General features: G+C 45.2%; 1 protein-coding gene across 1 annotated transcript in view; it reads left to right on the top strand.

Moving 5' to 3' along the window:
• The window catches only part of CNTRL (centriolin), an 857,679-nt gene that overhangs the window by 146,029 nt on the left and 689,287 nt on the right, over positions 1 to 22,363 (top strand). The window contains exon 10 of the mRNA XM_086920986.1: positions 2,053 to 2,162. Coding sequence (XP_086777112.1) covers positions 2,053 to 2,162 — 110 coding nt within the window. The remainder of the gene's footprint in view (positions 1 to 2,052; positions 2,163 to 22,363) is intronic.

The raw sequence follows: 22,363 nt of genomic DNA, 5'->3' as shown, positions 1-22,363 counted from the left end.
TAAGGGGAGATGGGAGGGAGGAGTAGCTGGGAGGCAGGAGTGGGGTGGCGAATGGACGAGCAGGGGGGCGGGCCACAGGGACGCAGCGGCAGGAAAAAACGGGTGAGGAATGGCGGAGGGAGCAAAGGGCAAAACAGGGCACAGAAATCACAGGAGGGAAAGAGGGAACAGGAGCAAACGCAGATGGCAAAAAACAGTCCAGAAAACAATACAAAAATCATATGCAGGGCACAGATAAACACCGGAGGGAGAAAGGAGATGAAAGAAAACACAGGCGTCAAAACAGTCAGGAAACAATACAACCCAGGCACAGCGATCGAGCCTCAAACTCGTGTCCAGCAGCAGCAGCAACCTGGGGGGTGGGGGCGCTCACAACAGGTGGAGCTGTTGCGGCGGCGAGGGGAGCGACCTGTCTGATGTTCTTCTGTAAATTTCATGAGGTTCCGAGGAAGTCTTTTTTAGTCCCTATTTCAAAGAAGCTGAATTTTGCTCATGCGCGCCCAGTTCTCCTGTATCTACAACTGCTTAAGGACGATTATATTTTCTTCATTGTTGGATATCTGAAATCCGTGGTGAAGTCCAGGGCTTGTCTTGATTAAGAAGTGTTGAGGGTTTTGGGCTTATGGTTACCTTTTTTAAGTTCTACTTATTTTTATAAATCATGACTCTTCTATTGAGGGAGTTAATTTAAGGAATAAAATGTTGATTTATGAATTGTAAATTGATGTCACCAAACAATCAAATTTATGGTATACCATTGTTTTATTACGTTTAATGGTGCCGACCTTTTACAATTGTATAATACCTTATGGTCGTGTTCCTCTGTTTTATGGTTATTATGTTACAAGCGACCTTGGGACCACTGACGATAATTTGTGCTGCTATTTGAAAAGCAGTGGGTGTAATGCATTCCTAGGTCAGATTTCAGAATGTCCCCAAGAAGTATTTAGCAACCAGCTGTGCTTTCTGGTAGGCTTTGACCTAAATGTCATTGTGCTTTTCGCTGGAAGGCCCACCCAAGCCCACAAGTTATCCGGGGCTGGTGTTGGCTGTCAAATGTGTAAGATCTCAGGAGCTCGGCAACCTGTCCCCCAGACTTCGCCATTTGTACTGCAAAATGAATTTTATTTTGAACTCCAAAAAACTTCTACGCTTATTCTGTGTTATCTCAGGACTCTGCCTGCAGTTGTAAAGCATTTTCTCTGGTCAGCTTTCTGTAATTCTCAAAACTACTACTCCTAGACTGAGAAGCCCTCTGCATGTGTTCTTTTGCACTTGAAAATTGGGACTTATCTTCCCCTTAAAAGTTATTGAGAGAGATAAAAATCCTCTAAGTCGAGAAGAAAACAGTTTTAAAGTTATTTTGCAAGAAAATGGCACATCCATCCTCAATTGCAACTAGCACTTTCAAGGAAATATTGCAGTTTGTGTGTGAAAACTATGCAAGGCCTCAGACATTGGAAAAGCAAAATACTCTGACGTATGTCAGGACTATAATCTGGATGTATACAAGACGTCTCTTGATTAATAAACCTTTATGCATCCCTATATGTAAGTAGGTAGTAAGCATAAAAAGATGGAAGGCTTAATTTTTCTTTAACTCATTGTCTGTCGTATAGAATAACCACACTTCATTTGCACAGCGGTCAAAGTTGAGGTCAATGCCCCTATCACAACAGCCCTTAGATGTATTGTGGAATATACTTGGGATGGGGCAGTGGAGTCTCTTTGGCCAACTCTGCCACTGTCCAGGTACAAAAGCTTCATGAATCTGGCACAGAACATTACGGTTAGAATTTGTACAAATAGGAATTCCCAGAGACGTAACCCAGTGGTTTTCTAGACTGCAATGTATAAGCAACCAGGCATAAACAATATATCTTGTGGAGGTACTAATGTTCTTGTAAGTTTCTAAAATGGAAGTGGCTTTTCTCATAAAGTCAAGTACATTTTGCAGTCACTTATACCGCTTTAGTCTCATCCATAAACAAGTGCGCATACAATACATTTGCTGTGGAAATTACAATTGCTCTTTATTCTCTTTTTCTGCAGCACATGATAGGTTAACAGCATTACAGAAGCAAATTGTGAAAGCAGAACAACAGATATTAAAAGCAACAGAAGAACTTAAAGAACTGGAGGATGCGGTTGCACAGAAAAAGGTATGTAAGAGGCAGAGGTGAATTTCAAAAACTGAAATATGTAGTAAACCTAATGACAAGGTTTTTAAACCTGTAATTCTTCCACACTTTGTTCTCTTTCATTCTTATTTTGTTACATTTCTCTGTTTAATTGTAATATCAGACTCATCCTTAAGTTCTCTTTGCTTCCTACCACATCTCATTTTTGTTACTTGGGCCTTGTGCTAACATGTTTTGAATTCCTTAGAATTCTGTAAATTTTACCTACATTAAATATGTTAAACTTTGTGGTCATGACTATTGTCTTCTGCAGTCATCATGTTCCCCTGTGCTTTTATTTCACAACTACATGGCCTACAGTTATACCATATGCTCCCTATGACTCCCTTTCCTTGTAATTCTCCTATTGATCTTGTATTTCTCTTCTTCATGTGATCCAAGAATAGTTTCTCACTTTTTACTCACTAGCCACTGTTCTGTATATGTGTACCCCATAATCTTTAGTCACAATGTCTAGTTTTTTATGTTTTCCATCTAGTCTTACTCGCTCCCCCATTTTTCTTACCTTCCACAATGTGTCCTTTTCTTTCAATTGTAATTAAAAGAATAATTTGCTAGAAGTTACTATGTAACTTAAAGATGTGCAATGAGCCCTGTGGAGTTATGAAGTGTGCTATACAGATGAAAGAATACAATGGTAAGCAGAGGATTTATGCATTGCTTGTACTCGTTGGCAACTTGCTTGTGATATTTTTTAATTTTTTTATTTATTTGGTAAATTATTATTCCCATCATCTTTAGATTCTTGATCTAAGTGAAGGGAAATTACCAGCTTTCAATCCAGCTGCGTCAACTGTTGCCAGGAGAATCTTCTAAATTGAGAATGCTAAAATATTTCAGACCGGAAATGAAATTCCGCTTTTGTCAGCAATGTAGCAATATATAAATGGATAACCTCCAATTATTGTACCAGGGATAACAGAAAAGACCTCTTCCAATATAGGTCCAGAAAATGTTCTCTAATGTGTGCCTTAGGGTGCAACATTTATGCCTGGAATTAGATAGTTGGTTGGAATGACTCCTGGTCCCTCAGTAACCAATAAGGTAAATGTTCCCAGTGGTAATCACACCCATTTTTGCAGCAAGTCTTCAACTACACTAACCTTGGGCTCTGAAGGCTCTGGGTGTGTGCTGGGCATGTATTGTGGAAATCCTAGTGTCCTCCCAAATCAAAAACTAAAACCCAGTTTGGTCTAGGTACTGCACCCAACAAACCCAGAGACAGATGTCTGGTAGGACACAATCAGCAACCAGGCAGTGGATGAACAGGAATTGTCTTGGCATATTGTTCTCTCCATTTCAAGCCTGCCCTCGGTGGTATATGGGAACCCAGCACACCTTTCAAACAGGTTTTGGCACTGGGCTGTCAAAGGGATGCCCACAGCCCCCACTCTGCTTATTTGGTTGAATTCAGAGGAGTCATCTCTGCTTTTTCAGGTCAGCCTATTGTTTGCTCCTGAAAGGCATTTCCTGCATTTTCTTATGCTATTCAGGGATAATCTCTTGCTAGGAGCTGGCAGAGGCTTATGTTAATTAGCTTTCTGATAGTTCAAGCAGATAAAGGATGATTTCACCACTGAATTGTATTTTTGAAAACAATTCAAATATTTGCTTAATTATTTGTCTAGCTGGTCCCTTTCACAAGATATAGTATTGGTATTTTAATGTGCACTCTACATAGAACAGTTAGTCCTTGAACAGAGAAAATTGCTTTTAAGGCCTCGTCACTGTCGGGACATGGTAACGTTAACTTTGCACATGTCCCAATTTTAAATACCATGCACACTACCTTGCTGGCAACCAGGCTTTCATGGTAGTGACTTACTAACCATTTAATTGAAGGTTTTTATCTTTCAAAAGGGTTTTATTTTGACCGGTCACAGTGCATGTTTACACTGCAACAGGCAGGCTGCACAGGATAGGCCTGAAGCCATTTCCACTGGAGTTGATGGCACAATAGGTGAGGAGCAGGATCGAGACTGGATTGCATATCACTGGATCCAAACTGGGGGGGCATACTGAGCAAAAGAACGATGGATGAAATCCAGATCTCTTGACTCGGGTGAGTGGTTGAAACGTTTCAGCACTCCGTCCATTATCTTGTTGCGTTTGCTATACCTGAATGTGAAGCACAATTTTTCCAGTGATGTCCAATGTTTTTAAATGTATGTGCCACGCTCTTTGGTTAAAAGGTGAACTCTATTCTGAGCCATTTTAAACACTGCTTGCCAGTTCCACCAGCAGCGCCAAACGTTCTAGGGCTATTTCAGATGCTTTTCTTATTGACCGAGCAAACACATGTATTCTATCCAACAGGCTGCCAAGTCTTTTCATGGCTCCAAAGCAGGTGGTGTCAGAGGTGGTTGCCACCAGCAAGCCAAGTATTCCTCGTCCTCCTTCTCATCTGCTGTGGCTGCCACCAAACTACTTTAATCTCCCCTCCAGTGTGGTTGTTTGTGACCGGTCAGGGGCAGAATCAAATTTTGTCAGCCTGGCATTTACTTCGGATCAGTGGGCCCTTCAAGTTGTTTACTCCATTCTTTTTTGTTTTCCCACCCTTCCCATTTCTGCACATGTTAGATGTTGGCAGTCCATGCTGCTATCCTTTCCAGAGACATTCAGTCTCATCTTGCCATGGGTAAAATCAAGGTTGTATCTAAGGTAGAGAGAGGCAGTCCAGTACCTTTACTTCTGATTCTCGAGAGGGACAGGAGGGTGAGACCGGGATTAGACCACAGATTTCTAAATAATTCCTGAGAAAGGACAGATTCAAAATGCTGACACTGGCCCAGGTGCTCTCAGCCTTCGTTCCCTGAGACTGGATGGTGTCCTTGGACTTTCAGGATGTGTACTTTTTATGTCCTGATCCTGAATTCCTACAGGCGGTATTTCTAGTTTGTGGTCGGGACGGATCCTTACCAATTCACCATCCTCCTCTTTGGCATTACGTCAGCCCACTGGGTTTTCATGAAAGTGATGTCATCTTCGTAGGTGAGGTACTCGTGGATTTTTCTTACCTCGACTGACTAGCTCCTGAGGCAGTATCACCTGAGCTAATTGTTGATCACCTGTGGATGTTGGGCTCATTGCGGTCGAATCTTGACTTCTTCATCAATAAACTAAAGTCCTGTTGCACATGTGGACTCTACAGTAGAACCTTTAGCTGCATGGGGCTCAGCACTGAAGTGGGCCTATCGGACATTATGCATGTCTCGGACGAGGTGGACAATGGTGGATGATAGATGCCAGTCTGACATGTGCAGACCATTCTCCTTATCCCATCCAGAGCTCAATATTGTGAATTGTGACTGATGTGTCGACCCTTGGCCGGTTGGGGACCACCTGGAGATCAGTAGAGCAAAACATTATATCAATGTTCTGGAGCTGCATGCCATTCAGTTGACAGTCAAGGCTCTTCTGCCTTTCATCAAGGGCATGTGTCTCCAGTTCTTGCTAACAACATGAAAGTCGTGTGGTGCTGCAACAAGCAGGGCACTGTGGGGTTTGTTCTCTCTCTTTCTCTCTATTTCTCTCTCTTTTCTTTTTCTGTAGAGGCTATGTGTAGGAGGCTGTGTAGGAGACTGGTTCCTCAAAGGATTTCTCTGCATCTTTGCCCAGTAGGGCATGTCTGTGATTTGTTTCCTCGGACAATGTGCAGTGTCTGGCTTTATGCACCTTGGAATATCCTCCTCCTTGTTTCCTAGAAGACACGTTTCTTCTTTGGTGGGACTCCGGCCTCTTTTACGTGTTCCATCAGCTGTTGCTCACCCCATAGGTCCTAGGGAAGGTCATGCTCATAGCCTGGGATTGGGCCCGGAAATCTGGTACTCCATCCTGCTGATTCTGAGCATTTGCCCCCCACTTCATCTCTCTTTCTTTGGAAGGATCTATTGTCCCAGCAGAAGGGGACGGTCCTGCACCCAAACCTTCGCAATCTACCCATCTATGTGTAGAGATTGAACAGAACCAGTTAAGTGGCATTGATCTACCGTCCGAATGGATGGATATGATCCCATTGGGCTTAATTTGTGGCCAGGTTCGAGGACTGACTGGTCAGCCCTATTTAAGTCAAATTTTCTGATATCCTTTTGTTTGTATCTCTGGCCCGACAAGGTTTTGCTGTGGTCACTGTTAGAAGTTACTTATCTGCTCTTTTGACCTTTCTACATTTGACTGTTGAGCCCTCATTATTCATTTATTCTCCTTGTTCGCCCACTGTGTTGTGTTTTTTGCAAAGGGCCTATTTATATTTCTGCCTGAACCTTTCAATATGCCCACAGTGGTACTTTAATTTGGTTCTTACAATTTTTGATGTGCATACTTTTTGAGCCTAAGCACTGCTGTTCCCTGAGTTTGACTCTTAAAGTCATTTTCCTTATTATGATTACTTCTGTGTGTCACATTAGTGAATTGGAGGTGCTTTTTATGCTGCCGCCACATACCAACATCTAACCTGACAAATTGGCGCTTTGGACTAGGTCATCCTTCCTTATGGAAGGGCTGTCACTCTTAAATGCGTGGCAGTCCATCAAAGACTGTGGTTTTTTCCTCTCTCCTCCACATCCCTATAAGAAGGACTAGAGGCTACACAGATAGCACTTAGGAGCACCTGGTAGATGACCAACTCTTCATTGGATTAGTCTGTGCGAAAGGCGGTTGATCCAAAAATGTGCCTTATTTTGGTAGGTTTTTCTTTGTATAAAGCTGTGCTATGCCTTGGCCAAGAAGGATTGAGTCTTAAGCACCTTTAGGCTAATTTCACCAGTTCAAATTCTTCCACTGTCACTTAGGTTAGGGGTGTTCCAGTGTTGGCCACGCTGCTACATGAGTGTCTAGTCAGTTCGAGGCATGTGGGCTGCTGAATTCATATCTGTGCATAGATCGCCGCCTAGTGTTGGGTCCGGATGATTGCACATTGTTGTCCTGGAAGAGCCTTCGAAGTATCACGAGATAGGTGGCTCCTCCCCTGGACTACAGTGCGCATGGGCATCGACTCCATCCCCAGATTGTTTTTTTCCGCCATTGGGTTCGGATGTCTTTGGTTCCCTCTTATCGGAATCGATAGAAAAACTTTCCTTGAGACCAAAAGGTCTTTAGTTTACGTCGGTATTGTCTCGCGTTCGGCTTCAAATCTTCTACTTCGGCTCCGAGCCGAGTTCTGTACTTCCGCGTGCTTTCGGCGCGAAAGGCCTTGTCGACGCTCCAGACTCATCGACCATCCATCATGGAACGAAGTCCATTCAAACAATGTCCGGTCTGCAACTCCAAGAACCCGCACATCGATGTCCACCCGGTGTGCAACAAGTGTCTGTCGCCGGACCACGATGAGGCCAAGTGTATGGCCTGTTCAAGATTCAGGTCCAAGAAGACACTCAAGCTCCGTCGAGCTGCGCGCCTGGAGGCCCAGCAATCTGCGCCTACGGACATTTTCGATGCTGGGGAGATCGAGGAGGAATATATCCAGGACGTCTCGGAATCAAACCCTGCGTCGGACATCGACCAGGACTACGACGCGGATGCCGAGGTTTTCGAAAGAGAAGAAGTCGTCGAGGAGATAGGAGACGACGACGGGGCCCTCGGGGCCATGGAGGATAGCCCGGACGAGGAGCTCCCTCAAATTGACTCTGGGGCCGTGCCGATTTATAAGGCCCGGTCGAGGGATCGCCTTCGGGCCTTACCCAAGACCTCGATATCAGTTCCTCAGCCCCGCCTTCGGGCCCGGCCACGGACATTGTTGACGAGTCGCAAACGGTGAAAACTAAACCGAAAGTGAAAGCTACGGTCTCGACGCCAGATGCTGCGCAGGTGCAGGTATCGAAACCAAAAGTGCGTATCACATTGGTCGGATTGAAAACTTCTGAGGCCTCGGTGCCGAAGAAAACTAAAATTGCCGTCGAGCCAAAAGGCCAAGTCAAGGTTGTCGAGCCTAAGGCTACCGCGCCGAAGACTAAGGTGAAGGTGTTCGACGCTGGCGCATCGGCCCCGAAGACGGTCGATGCCGGCAAGGCTCGGGTCGAGCAAAAGAAGGCTGTCGACGACACCAAGGAGTCTCTCGGCGACCCGAAGAGGCGGTCCGATGACCCGAAGGGCCTCTCTGTCCCGCATCCACACGACAAGGCCAAGGGTGCTGCGCCACGTGAGTCGACTCCGAAGGCAACCTCGAAGGACTCAACTCCAAAACTTTCCTCAAAGGACTCCGTGGAACCGGCACGTCCATCTGCCGCTTTCACGAAAAAGGTCACAGAGTCCCTGCAGCGCATTAGGGACGGCGCCGCGGCGGTCCAGCCGAAGGACCCTCCGCCTGCCAAGCCTCTGGAGAAACCGGCTAAGGCCTCCACGCCGATCCTCTTTACCTTGCCGCCTAAGACGGCGCCGAAGGCTTTCGCTCCTAGGCAGGGGGCCGGCGTGCCCGAGAGGGTCTCTTCGACGCCGAAGGCGGTGTTGGTGGTCCACGGCCCGCGGCCTCGACAACCCTCGGAGGAGGGGCGTCAAGAACATTTCATCGACGCCGAAACGGGCAGGCTTTCCCTTCTAAAGAGGAAGATCACCCCAGAACCTCACTTGGAGTCTTACAATATCCCCCTCAAAAAGAAAATGGACTCTGCTGGTACTCCAGCCTTGGTGGAGCCCCTTTCACCACCGGTTCATGAGGTCTCGCCAACTTACTCCGATGTGGACGTTGGTGAGGGCGAAGAGGAGGATGAATATAGCTATCCGGTCTACACAGACCCAGAAGATACAACTGAGCCCTGGTCAGCTGGTGGTGACCCTGGGGGTCCTCATTCGGGACAAGAAGACCCTCAACTCTTCTCTGCTAAGACTTCACCTACTGAGGACTCTGCTGCTTTCAATGCCCTCATTGAACGGGCCGCTGCCAATCACAATGTCCAGCTGCATGCTGACCCTGTGGATGTGGATTTCCCCTTTGACACCTTTTCTGTGTCTGAAAAGACTGTAAAAACTCTGCCAATGCTTAAAGGAGTTCTGAAGCATGCTTCTGAAGTTTTCAAAGAACCTACCAGGGCGAGAGTCATCAACCCAAGGATTGACAAAAAGTACAAAGTGGCGCCTACTGATCCAACTTACATTAAAGGACAGTTGCCTCTGGACTCCCTGGTCGTCTCGAATGCCCGGAAGAGGGACAATTCTCAAACTACGGGTGATGCTCCTCCCCCAGACAAAGAATCCAAGGTCTTTGAGGCTTCGGGGAAGAGGGTAGCAGCACAGGCAGCCAACATATGGCGCATCTCCAACACACAAGCGCTTCTGGTGCGTTATGACAGGGCGCACTACGATACACTAGAGACCCTTTTGCAGCACCTGCCTGTTCAATACAAAGAAGGGGCTGAGATGCTAATCCAGGAGGGGAAGCTAATCTCCAACGCTTCCATTAAGTGCGCTCTGGACGCAGCTGACACCGCTGCGCGAGCCATTAACACCAGTGTTATGCTTCGGAGACATGCCTGGCTTAGAATCTCTGGTTTCAAGCCAGACATCCAGACCACCATCTTGAACCAAACGGTCAACCCAGATCACCTGTTTGGCCCGGAGGTTGACACCACCCTAGAGAAAATGAAGAAAGACACTGACACTGCAAAATCCATGGGTGCCTTGCAGTCCCAGCAGTTTCGGGGTGGGTCCTTTCGTCGCTCCAATACCAGAGGCACCTCAAGGGGTCAGCTTTCACAGTCCGCGCAGTTCTACAAGGGCAACACCCAGACTACTTATGCCAACAAGAGTCAAGGTGGATATCGGGGCAACAGCGCCAAAGGCAGGGGACGTGGCAACAACAGCTTCAGGTCCTCTACCGCCAGCAAACAGTGACGCCTTGTCATTGTCCCCCGACCACACAACACCGGTCGGGGGGAGACTCCAGCAGTTCCTGCCCGTGTGGAAGTCCATCACCACGGACAGGTGGGTCAGAAAGCTTATCCAATTTGGTTATTGTCTGGAGTTAACATCCACTCCACCCAACATACCCCCAAGGCACCGTCCTATGTCGGACGAGCACTTGTACTTATTGCAGCAGGAGGTCAACGTCATGATGCAAAAAGGGGCAATAGAGCTTGTGCCTATGCACGAAAGAGGCACAGGAGTTTACTCCCTGTACTTCTTGATTCCAAAGAAGGACGGGTCCCTCAGGCCCATCCTGGATCTCAGGCCCCTCAACTTCTACATCCTGTCGGAGCACTTCCATATGCTAACGCTGCAGCAAGTGCTCCCGCTGCTCCAGCAGGGGCACTTTCTCGCAACTTTGGACCTAAAGGATGCGTACTTTCACATTCCACTACATCCTTCCCACAGGAAATACCTCAGGTTCACCATCCAAAACCAGCACTACCAATTCAGGGTTTTGCCTTTCGGTGTCACCACGGCACCCAGGGTGTTCACAAAGTGCCTGGCGACGGTGGCGGCACATCTGAGGAGACAAAACATCCATGTCTACCCCTATCTGGACGACTGGCTCATCCAAGCGAAGTCAGCCCAGCAGTGTGCCGCCCACGTGTCCCACACCATTCACCTCCTGCACGATCTGGGATTCTCACTGAATTACCCAAAATGCCACCTCCAGCCCGCCCACATACGGCAGTATCTGGGTGCGACCATAGACACTCTGGCGGCCACAGCACAGCCGAATTCAGTGAGAGTCAGCAGCATTCAATCCCCGATCCAAAAATTCAGGCCTCAACACTCGCTTCCGGCAAGAGTGTTTATTCAGTTGGTAGGCATGATGGCCTCCTGCATCTCCATTGTCCCGCACGCAAGACTACATATGCGTCCGCTTCAGGAGTGCTTAGCACGTCAGTGGACTCAGGCTCACAACCAGTTGAAAGACCTAGTGTTGGTGAGCGGTCGGGCATACAACTCTCTGCATTGGTGGAATCCACGAAACCTTTGCAAGGGCCGACCGTTCCAGGAGCCTGTGCCACAGATCATCGTGACGACGGACGCTTCTCTCCAGGGATGGGGAGTGCATGTACTCCAATACATTGTGCAGGGAGTATGGACGCAACAACAAGGGAAGATGCACATCAATGTTCTGGAACTGATGGCAATCTTCATGGCACTAAAAGCCTTCAAAGTACATCTGTGCAACAAGGTTGTGTTGATCCGGACGGACAACATGACAGCAATGTACTACATTCAAAAGCAGGGAGGAACACACTCTCCGCAGCTGTCTCATCTGGCTCAGAGCATGTGGAAGTGGGCCATTCAGAGGAACATCTTCCTCATGGCAGAGCACCTCCCAGGCAAGGACAATCAGATGGCGGACCTGCTCAGCAGGCACAGCCACCAAATGCACGAGTGGGTGATACATCCATCAGTTCTCCAACCGTACTTCCGAAGGTGGGGTCATCCGGAGATCGACCTCTTCGCCACAAGGGCGAACGCAAAATGCCAAAGCTTCGCCACAAGGTTCCCACACCCACAGTCGCAGGGCAATGCGATATGGATGAGCTGGTCAGGCAAATTTGCGTACGCTTTTCCCCCAGCACCTCTGATACCGCTGGTGGCACGCAAGCTCAGGCAGCACTCGATGACTCTCATCCTGGTTGCTCCAACGTGGGCTCGCCAACCATGGTACACCACGTTTCTAGAACTGTCCGTGGTACCGCATCAGAGGCTACATCTCACACCCAGCCTTCTGACGCAGAGCCATGGCGACATTCAGCACCCAGATCCGCAACAGCTCAACCTGGCGATCTGGCTCCTGAAGTCCTAGAGTTTGGCTACCTGCACTTACCTTCCGACTGTATGGACATCATTCGGGAGGCAAATAAGCCCACCTCCAGAGCATGCTATGCGGCAAAATGGAAGCGGTTTGTCATTTATTGTGCAGAGCACCACATTAACCCGCTGGATGCTTCTATTCAGAACATTATCTGTTACCTTTTCCATCTGTACAAGTGTAATCTGGCCTATGCTTCCATTCGCATTCATCTGTCTGCAATGGCCGCTTATCTCCAAAATAGGCAGCACCTCTCCCTCTTCAGGATGCCTGCCATTAAAGCTTTTCTGGAAGGGCTCAAACGAGTCATTCCGCCACGGACTCCACCAGCTCCTGAGTGGAACCTCAATGTGGTCCTTACCAGGCTGATGGGTCCTCCCTTTGAACCACTGCATTCCTGCGAGATTCAGTTCTTGACGTGGAAAGTGGCTTTCCTCATAGCAATTACATCGCTAAGGAGGGTTAGTGAATTGCAAGCCCTCACTATCCAGGAGCCATTTATTCAAATTCATTCCAACAGGGTAGTGCTTCGCACTAACCCTAAATTTCTACCCAAGGTTGTGTCTCAATTTCATATCAACCAAACAATCGAATTACCTGTTTTCTTTCAAAATCCTGATTCACTGGCGGAGCGGATGCTCCATACCCTTGACGTTAAACGGGCCCTAATGTATTACATCGATAGGACTAAGGATTTTAGGAAAACTAAGCAACTCTTTGTCGCCTTTGCGCCACACCACAAAGGTAACCCTATTTCCAAGGCTGGTATTGCTAGGTGGATCGTTGAAAGTATCCAGATCTGCTATCTAACAGCAAAACGCACTCTTACCATTCCGCCAAGAGCCCACTCCACCAGAAAGTTGGGGGCCTCTATGGCATTCCTTGGAAACATTCCTTTGGAAGACATATGTAGAGCAGCCACGTGGTCTACCACACACATATTTACTAAGCATTACTGTGTTGATGTGCACTCCAAACAGCAGGCAGCTGTAGGGCAGGCTGTTCTCAAAACACTTTTCCAAACTGCTGCAGCTGGCACGGGTGGCTGCCGCTAATGGAGGGACTGCTATGTATTCTATGCACAGATATGAATTCAGCAGCCCACATGCCTCAAACCGAATATGCTACTTACCAGTATGCATCTGTTCTTGGCATGTAGGGCTGCTGACATTCATATCGCCCGCCCTCCTCCCCGGCGCCTGTAGCAGCTGCAGTATTCACATATACTCATAGCATGGTCATCATTCACTGAGTTTCACTCCATTTTGGCCACAATGGCTAAAAACAATCTGGGGATGGAGTCGAAGCCCGTGCGCACTGTAGTCCAGGGGAGGAGCCACCTTTCTCGTGATACTTCGCACACTCTTCCAGGACAACAATGTGCAATCATCCGGACCCAACACTAGGCGGCGATCTATGCACAGATATGAATGTCAGCAGCCCTACATGCCAAGAACAGATGCATACTGGTAAGTAGCATATTCGTTACTCTACTAGGTAGTATTGCATTGATGCTCTGATCTGCAGGTAGGGCCATTTGGCTCACTTGGTCCGGCGGGACTTTCTGATGTAAAGTCCCATCCTCATATCCTCAGTAAGAGTGCATCCATAAATAAGTAACTTGTTCTTCTGATGAATATTTCTAACCGCAGATTCCTTACATTTTGAATCAATACAACGGTAGTACCTGCCCAAATATGGTGGTTTCTTTCATGCCAAATAATTTATAAAATTACAGTCTTTCTTCACAAATACTGAGTCTATAGCAGAGCATATTCTACATATGGTAGATGTCACAACCACCATCCTGAAACCCATCTTCAAATCAGGATTGGTTAGTTCGATAATGTGTTGTATTAAAACAAGCTATTCACATGCTAACAACCGTCAGGTGAAACCACAACCACATTTGACATGCAAGAGAGAAGGGTACTATTTTGGTCCAGGAAATGTACTGCTTGCTGACATCTGTAAGACAGTGACATTTTCTTTAGTCTACAATTTCTAAAAGAATTACACAGCTATTCGTGTGAGAAGCTTATAGGGCAAATTATTCCTTGTGTCAAAAGTTGGATTGTTAAGCAGAGATGGAACCAAGCTTTAGTACTTACAGGAAAATAACTTGTGAAGTCCATAACAATCAGCGTCTAGCCAGAAGAAAAGGAAATGGATGTTTCTGGTTTTTCTATTTAGATGATACTCTGAAGGGACCTGACAAACCTGTGGAAGTGAAGGAGACCACCTGCAAAGGAGTTACTGCCGTGGAATGGCACCAGGCCAGCACATTTGCTGTATTTTTAGGGTATTTGAGTGTTCTCAGAAAACTGACGCAATTGTCGTACAAGTAATACAGGCAGTAGCAGTCCGTCCAGAAATGTCATATACTGACAGAGAATTGGGAGACAAGTCCTACTTATGGCACCCTTTCATTTGTTGGAGTAGCAGATCGTACAGTCGTAGATATGGGCAAGCTAAAAACTAGGCCAGATTTTCAGAAAAGACAACTGTTGAAGGGCTGACCTCTACAATTTAAAAGTAAGCACCTGCTAATAGTCTCTAGGGAGCGGGTTGTAGAGCCCCAAAATTGAGCAGCCATTCCGCAATTAGCCGGGGGTCACCCACCTGGTCTTGGCCCATGACCTCATCAACAGTGGTGTGGGTGTTCAGTGTGCATTCTTTGCACCTTTCACCCAGACGGAGGAATGGACTGGCCGTATGGCCGCCTATTACTATGACAAGATCAAAGGCATCCAGGAGTCCTTTGTGACATCAGCGGCTATGTGCAGAGACAGTGCTATGTCTGCCTCTTCACCCATACAAGCTAAAGCTCCTTCTTTTGAAGAGTTTCCAAGGATCTCGACCTTTTCCCCGCCTCCATTCTGGCCATGTCTGCGGAGATCATCAACCCAGCAGCCAATCAGGTTCTCAGTCTCTCCTTAGAGTCGGGTCACGTTCCAGTCAGGTGGAAAAGAGCCAAATTCTTACCCCTATTGAAAAAACCTACACTGGACCCAGAGCTAGCCTATAATTACAGGCCAACATCTCTGCTCCCCCTTTTCTTTAAAGCTCTTGAAAAAGCGGTGAATAGCGCCACTACTGCTTTTGTCGAGTCCAACTCACTATTACACCCAAGCCAGTCCGGATTTAGGGCACTGAAACAGCATTGCTGGAAGTCTCTGAGGCCATAAAGGAGGTTATGGACAGTGGTGGCAGAGCCATACTTATATTGCTAGATCTACCTGCGGCCTTTGGCACTGTCCCCCAAGACCGACTACTATTTAGACTCCGGGAGTGCGGGTTCGGGGGTACGGTGTTTAACTGGTTTGCCTCCTTTTTAAAAGACCGCCAGTAAACCGTGTGGTCTACCCCTTTTGCTGCCCCCATCCCTCCTTTAGGAATGGGTGTACCCCAGGGCTCTATTTTGAGCCTGATTCTTTTTAATATGTATATGACACCCTTAGCCACTCTGGCAGAGGAACATGGAGCCAAATTGGTATCATACGCGGATGATACGCAGTTGTTATTCACCTGCAACAAAGATATGGACTTCAGCGGTGACAGTATAAACAGCTGCTTGGCAAAAGTGTTCTCCTGGTTCCAGTGTAACCAATTGAAATTGTTGTATACTGCATATGCTGTTTATTATCTCTGACCACGAGATGGCACGTGGCTTTACCTGTGACATCTCGTGGCAGTCTCTTTCTGTTGTGCACATGCACATGACTGCACCTTTCAAATATGTATGCTGGGGTTTGTGTTGGAACGATGTGATTATTAACTGTTGCACTGGACTTACTACAGACGTGTTTCCAATAAACTCCTGCTTCATCCAGCTTCCTGAGTCCTCCTGTCTTTCCTACACTGGCGACGAGGGAAAAAGGACTTTATCTTCGTTTTCTAGAAGATTTCGTTAACATTTTTTTTTTAAAAAAAGGATATTTTCATTTCGAATTCATTTCCGACTTACTGAATCAGCAGATCTCCACGGCGACTCAAGCGGACTCTCACGGCAACTCCAGCGATTCTCTCTTCCATTTTCGGAGGTATTTGAATCTATTTAATATCGTTTTGAAGATTTTGAAGAGTTGTTTCCAGCGCGAGTTCTCAGCGCGAGTCCCTGTCTGTTCGATCTTCTACGTGAGAAGTGACTCGATCTTCAACCTGCACGCGCGCATGCGCGAACTACGTGAGAAGTGACTCCACGTCATACGCTGCCGAAACAAGGCCTTTTCCTCTAAAAAGAAAGTAATTTCCATGGCGGCCATCTTAAATTGGTAAACTTTAATCGGATTGTGTTTCTTCTCACCGTTTTTTTTAACTTTTTTAAACCGTTTTCGTCCTGGAATTCATTCAACACGATGGTCTTTCAACTCGACCTCATTTAAAGGTATTATTTCATTCTACACGATTGTTTGCTCAATCCAGCTTTCTATTTTAAGGCTTTCTTTGTATTCTTTTAGACTTTCATTTTCTTACACATCAAAATAATTATTTTACATTAACATTTTGACATGAGTGGAATTGTTCCTCCTCCTTCATTTTTGGCTAATAAAGGTGACCCTCCCATGGAGTGGGAAATATGGGAACCTGTTTTCTTAGCTTATGTTGAGGTCATGGATGGCACTGAATGTGAACCTGAGAGGAAATTATCTCTTTTAAAACATTGCCTTGGGGGAATTGGATTAAAAGAATTCGTCACTCTTCCAGCCTTAACCAATCCTGGAGAAAAAGATGTGTATGAATGTGCAGCTGAACAATTAAAAATCAGATTTGGAAAGAAAAAGAACATTGTTATGGAGAGATTTATTTTCTATTCTCGCAAACAATCTGCAGATGAACCGATTGATGATTTTGTATCGTCTCTCAGATCTCTTGCCGTGACGTGTGATTTCGAACATATAACCTATGAACAAGTATTAAGAGATCAAATACTGATGAGAACGAATAATAAAAAGGTTCAGGAAAGACTTTGGACAACTTCGGATATGTCTCTAAATGCAGCCATTGACATTGCCAGGTCAATTGAACATTCCGAGAAGTTTGTAAAGGAGATAAGAGGGAGCGAAAAAGGAGATGTTTTTAGCGTTTCCAAAGAAGGAGAGAAATTTAGGAAACCGTTTACTTTTAAAAATGATTTTGCTAATAATAAGAGTGACTCAAAATTTAAGTACACTAAAAGTGATAAGAAGAGCAACACTCAGTGGATTTGCTTCAGATGCGGAAGTTCAAATCATTTAGCAAATTCTAAAGTTTGTCCTGCCCTTGATAAAATGTGTATGAAATGCAATAAGAAAGGGCATCTAACAAAGTTTTGTAAATCTACTACCAAAAAAGTTAACATTGTTCAAGATTTTGATGACTATGATTCCAATGAAAATGATATCAACACTGACATTAATATTTGTGGTAGTGAAGGTGTAAGTAAATTTCCATCGTGCGATGTGATTATAGAGGGAAAGACAATTAACATTTTTGTAGACACCTGTGCATGGTATACATTATTGGGTTTAGATGTTGTAAAGAAAAATTGGCCCAACAAGATTTTACTTGAATCTGACATTTCCCCAGGGGGTTATACTGGACATAGGATTGAATTAGTAGGTTACTTTTGGGGAAAAATCACCTTTTCCGGTGAATCCACATATGGTAAGATCTATATCGCTAAGTCTGGGCAGCCTCTGTTAGGATGGCCACACCAAGATCAATTGGGCATCAAAATAGACCCAAGAGCTAATCCTCCTGTTTACTCCGTTGCTAACACCAGTGATCATGATCGTAATCTCATGCTTGAAAAATTGAAATCTGAGTTCTCTGATGTTTTCAGTGGGAAACTTGGTCAGTTTTTGGGTTTTAAACACACTATTAAACTCAATGATGGTGTTGTTCCTGTTCGGCACAGAGTCCGGAACGTCCCTCTTACCTACAGGGATAAACTTAAAGTTCTTCTCAAAGACTTGTGTGACAAGGACATCATCGAGCCCATTGAGTCCTCCCCGTGGGTTTCCCCGATCGTGATTTCGGTTAAATCCAACAGCGAATTGAGGCTCTGTGTAGATCTTCGCAGTTTAAATAATTCTATTTGGGTAGATGCCCATCCCTTGCCAAATCTGCATGAGATGGTTTCAACATTAGGAGGTGCTGAGATTTTCTCGTGTATAGATTTGGCAAGTGCCTATCATCAAGTCGTTCTGGATGATGATTCCAAAAATCTGACGGCTTTTATTACGCCAGAAGGTACTTTAGATATAAACGCATGCCTTTTGGATTGGCTGGTGCCGCTTCCGTCTTTCAAAGACTAATTAAAGAGACACTTGAAGGGTTGACAGGGTCAATCGCCTTTCAAGACGATATTCTTGTATTTGGGAAAAATGTAGAGGAGCATGATAATAATTTAAGGAATGTTATTTCCGCATTGTCCTCTAAAGGTCTTACTCTTCGCCTTGATAAGTGTAAAATAAGAGAAAAAGAAGTTGAATACCTGGGACATTCCATAAGTGGTGCTGGGATCAGACCTAAGCAAAAACACATAGAGAGCATCATTATGGCCCCGGTCCCTGTTTCAAAAGAACAATTGGTAGCCTTCTTAGGATTAATGGAATTCTATGCCAAATTTATTCCAAATTTTTCTTCCAAAGTCGATTCTTTTAGACCACTCCTAAAGAAGAATGCAAGGTTTTTATGGTCTGACGTAATGACGGAGGCATTTCAGAATCTTAAAGCGTTTGTTGTGAATGCACCCTGTTTAAGACCTTTTGTTATTGGGAAGAAATGTACCATCATGGTTGATGCAAGTAGCACAGGGTTAGGAGCTGTGCTCATGCAGAATGACTGCGGAAAAGAATGGATAGTCGCCTATGCTTCAAGGGCTTTGAGGGATGCTGAAAAACACTATTCAGTTATTGGCGTCAGTTTGGGCAGCTGAACACTTTAAAACATTCTTGTGGGGAACAAAATTCACCATTAAGACTGACCATAAACCTCTCATTTACATGATGGCACCAGGTGGAGGTCGAACTTTGTCGGCTCGCCTGGCCAGGTTGGCATCTAGGCTACAATCTTTTCATTTTGAGATGGTATATGTAAAGGGGAAAACTAACATTCATGCTGATTGCATGTCTAGGTTACACTCTTCTTGCGATGTTCCATGTGATGATGATGAATGTGAAGTAGCTTTCACTTCGCAAGACATTATGCTAGTGTTTGGGGAGAAGTTTGATTTGAGTAAGGAGTCCTGGGCAAGAGAAATGGAGAAGAGTGTTGAATTGACTCAGGTTAAAAATTATATCCTACAAGGATGGCCAGAACAAAGGAAGTTTTCAGGTGATATGATGAGCTATGCCAAAGTTCAAGATGAGTTAGCTGTTGAAAATGGGGTCCTGATGAGAGGTGATAAATTCATTCCTCCTTTTGCTTTGAGAGACACTATCATTAGTATTGCCCACGAGGGGCATTTAGGAATTTCATTTACTAGGAGACGTATAAAAGATTTCTTTTGGTGGCCAGGAGTGGATGGTTGTGTAGAACACTATATCCAAAAATGTTCAGAATGCGCCAACAGTGATAAGTCTGCTGTTCCTTTGCGTCCTGAACCTTGTCCTGTGGAATATCCTCTCGGTCCTTGCCAGAAATTAGGTCTTGATTTTATTGGTCCATTTTCTGTTCTACCTGAACGTGAGAAATTTGGCATGGTTTTGATAGATTATTTCTCAAAATGGCCAGAGGTAAAAATGGTTAGGGAGATAACAACTAGAAACGTAGTAGAGTTCTTAGATGAAGTGTTTTGTAGAGAAGGAATCCCAGAAGAAATAGTGACTGACAATGGACCACAGTTTACTAGTAAGGATTTCCAATGTTTTATCACCAAATGTGGGATTACGCGCAATAAAATTGCTGTGTTCCATCCTGAAGCCAATGGCCAGGTTGAAAGATTCAACAGAGTTGTGAAGGAGGCAATCCAACTTTCTGTTAAAGGTCAATTGAACTGGCGTAATGCCCTTCAGTCTATGTTATTGTCTTATAGGACATCTCCCAACTCTGTCACTTTGGTTAGTCCGTTTGAACTTTTAAGGGGTCGGAAACCCAGTACTCGTTTAACTCCATGGTGGTTAAAAAGAAGTTTGAGTGACAATGGTGTTTTTTCAAAAGTAGATTATGAATTGGTTCGAGACAGAGTCAGCGCATATAAGGATAAGATGAAGGAAAGGATGGAGGCAAAACAGGGATCCGTGAGCAAACATATCATCTCTGTTGGTGATTTTGTTCGTATTAAAAGAAAGGAAGGTGTTTTGAAAGGGGGTCAAATTTGGTCCCGTCCCAAGGAAGTTATTGAGGTTTTCAAGCATGCTGTCAGAATCGAGGATGGGAGTGTTTGGAACTTGAACAGAGTTTCTATATTTAGAGGTCAAGATACGCTTGTGTCAAGGGATGGCAGTAGCACCTTATTCAAAGGCAGTGATGCTGTTGTGTCAAGCGATGATAGCAATGTTTTTCTTGACTTTGAATCTGGAAATGTAGGAACTTCTTCAGGGAGTCTTTTGAGTGAGAATGGGAACCCTAAGGTTGTAAGGACCACTCCTTTTATTGTGGCCTCAAAAAGTTGTCCTAGGCCTCACCGTCTCCCTGAAAGATACAAGGATTTTGTCATGAATTAAGATCTTAGGATTGTATAGGTTATGTTGTTTTTTATTTATTTATTTATTTACAGGAAGGGAGGTGTGTTGTATACTGCATATGCTGTTTATTATCTCTGACCACGAGATGGCACGTGGCTTTACCTGTGACATCTCGTGGCAGTCTCTTTCTGTTGTGCACATGCACATGACTGCACCTTTCAAATATGTATGCTGGGGTTTGTGTTGGAACGATGTGATTATTAACTGTTGCACTGGACTTACTACAGACGTGTTTCCAATAAACTCCTGCTTCATCCAGCTTCCTGAGTCCTCCTGTCTTTCCTACAGAAATGTTTAATGAAATGTAATCCTGGGAAGTAGGAGATCATCTTTTTTGGACACCACCCCGGCAACGTCTGGCGTATCTGATGAGCCGCTGACATGTCACCTCCCACCACATCCGTCAAATTAGTGAAAAATCTGGGGGTGAAGATGGATGAGGATCTTTCTATGCAGCCACTGATCCAGTCGGTGGCCGGCACCTGCTTCAGCATGATTAGGATGCTGAAGCAGTTTCTACCTCTATTGTCCATCTCTCACAGGAAAACGGTGGTTCAAGCCTTAATAATTTCCAGGCAGGACTACGTCAATGCACTCTACCTGGGGCTACTAGAGTATTTACCGGCTAGACTGCAAGTGGTCCAGAACACAGCAGCAGCCAGGGCAATACTGATGCTCATCCCCAGAGTCCGCATGACGACACAATTGAGATCCTAGCATTGGCTTCCTGTATGCAAGAGGGTGCAATTTAAATAGGTTCTTTCTTTCAAGGCTCTTCACAGTAGCGGTTCTGGATACATTGCGAAGAGAGTGCAATTCTATCAGCCGTACCATACTCTCAGGTCTTCCACACTTCAGTTGGCACACACTCCAAGATATTCGCGAGCTCGCATCGGGGGTCAGTCCTTCCAGGTGCAAGCTGCAAAATTGTGAAATAAATTGCCGTTGGAACTAAGGATGATGTCAGATCTCCTGGCATTTAGGACGTCTTTGAAAACGTGGCAGCTCTAACATCCTGATCAGTGGTTACTGAGGCTTAGCGATATCAGTCCGCATGCCTAGAACCGGGACACTCAATTGAGTAGCTGTGCGCTTAACAAAACCCATCTAACATAACATAACACACAGCACACATATGGGGTTAGATAGTCCACCCACTCTGGTGTCAACATATAGCACACTGAGGTGAAAATACAGTGTGTGGGGGCACATTCCCAGCCCAAGTGTGATATTCTCAATGTCGTGTTGTACTAAAGCTGCAATGAAATTAGTCTGTTTTGTTCTAGATTTACGTACAAGAGCGTTTTTCTCAATTAGGTGTATTTCCAACCCCCCAACTAAGTGTGGTGGTTTGGCTATTTACGTAATTCTATGATGTGGTCATATTTTCTATAGCACTCCGTTCTTTGTACATCTTTCTACATTTATTGAAATAATTGTTATCAAATGACGTTTTAGAAAATAAACTTGTCAAGTGTAGATACAGTCGTCATTGATGCACATTATTGCATGGAGGGAATTAAAAGGTTAAACAGAACAAAGGAACCAGTTAAAACAGAAAACTCGTTTTATGAAATTCATCATCCACCGTTTGTTCTGTTCCAGAGTGGATTTGTGGCCAAATTTACTTTTTGGGTCGAGAATGTTTCATGGAAACACAGAATTTACGTGTCTTTCGCTTTGTAAGGGGTTTTACGTCATCATGACAGTATTTACATGCAAAAAGTGTGGAGGTGTGTAAGAAACAGTAAGCAGAAATA

The sequence above is a fragment of the Lissotriton vulgaris genome, chromosome 5 (genome assembly GCF_964263255.1).
Source record: "Lissotriton vulgaris chromosome 5, aLisVul1.2, whole genome shotgun sequence".
NCBI classification, from domain to species: Eukaryota; Metazoa; Chordata; class Amphibia; order Caudata; family Salamandridae; genus Lissotriton; species Lissotriton vulgaris.
This window is presented reverse-complemented; position numbering and strand designations above follow the sequence as displayed.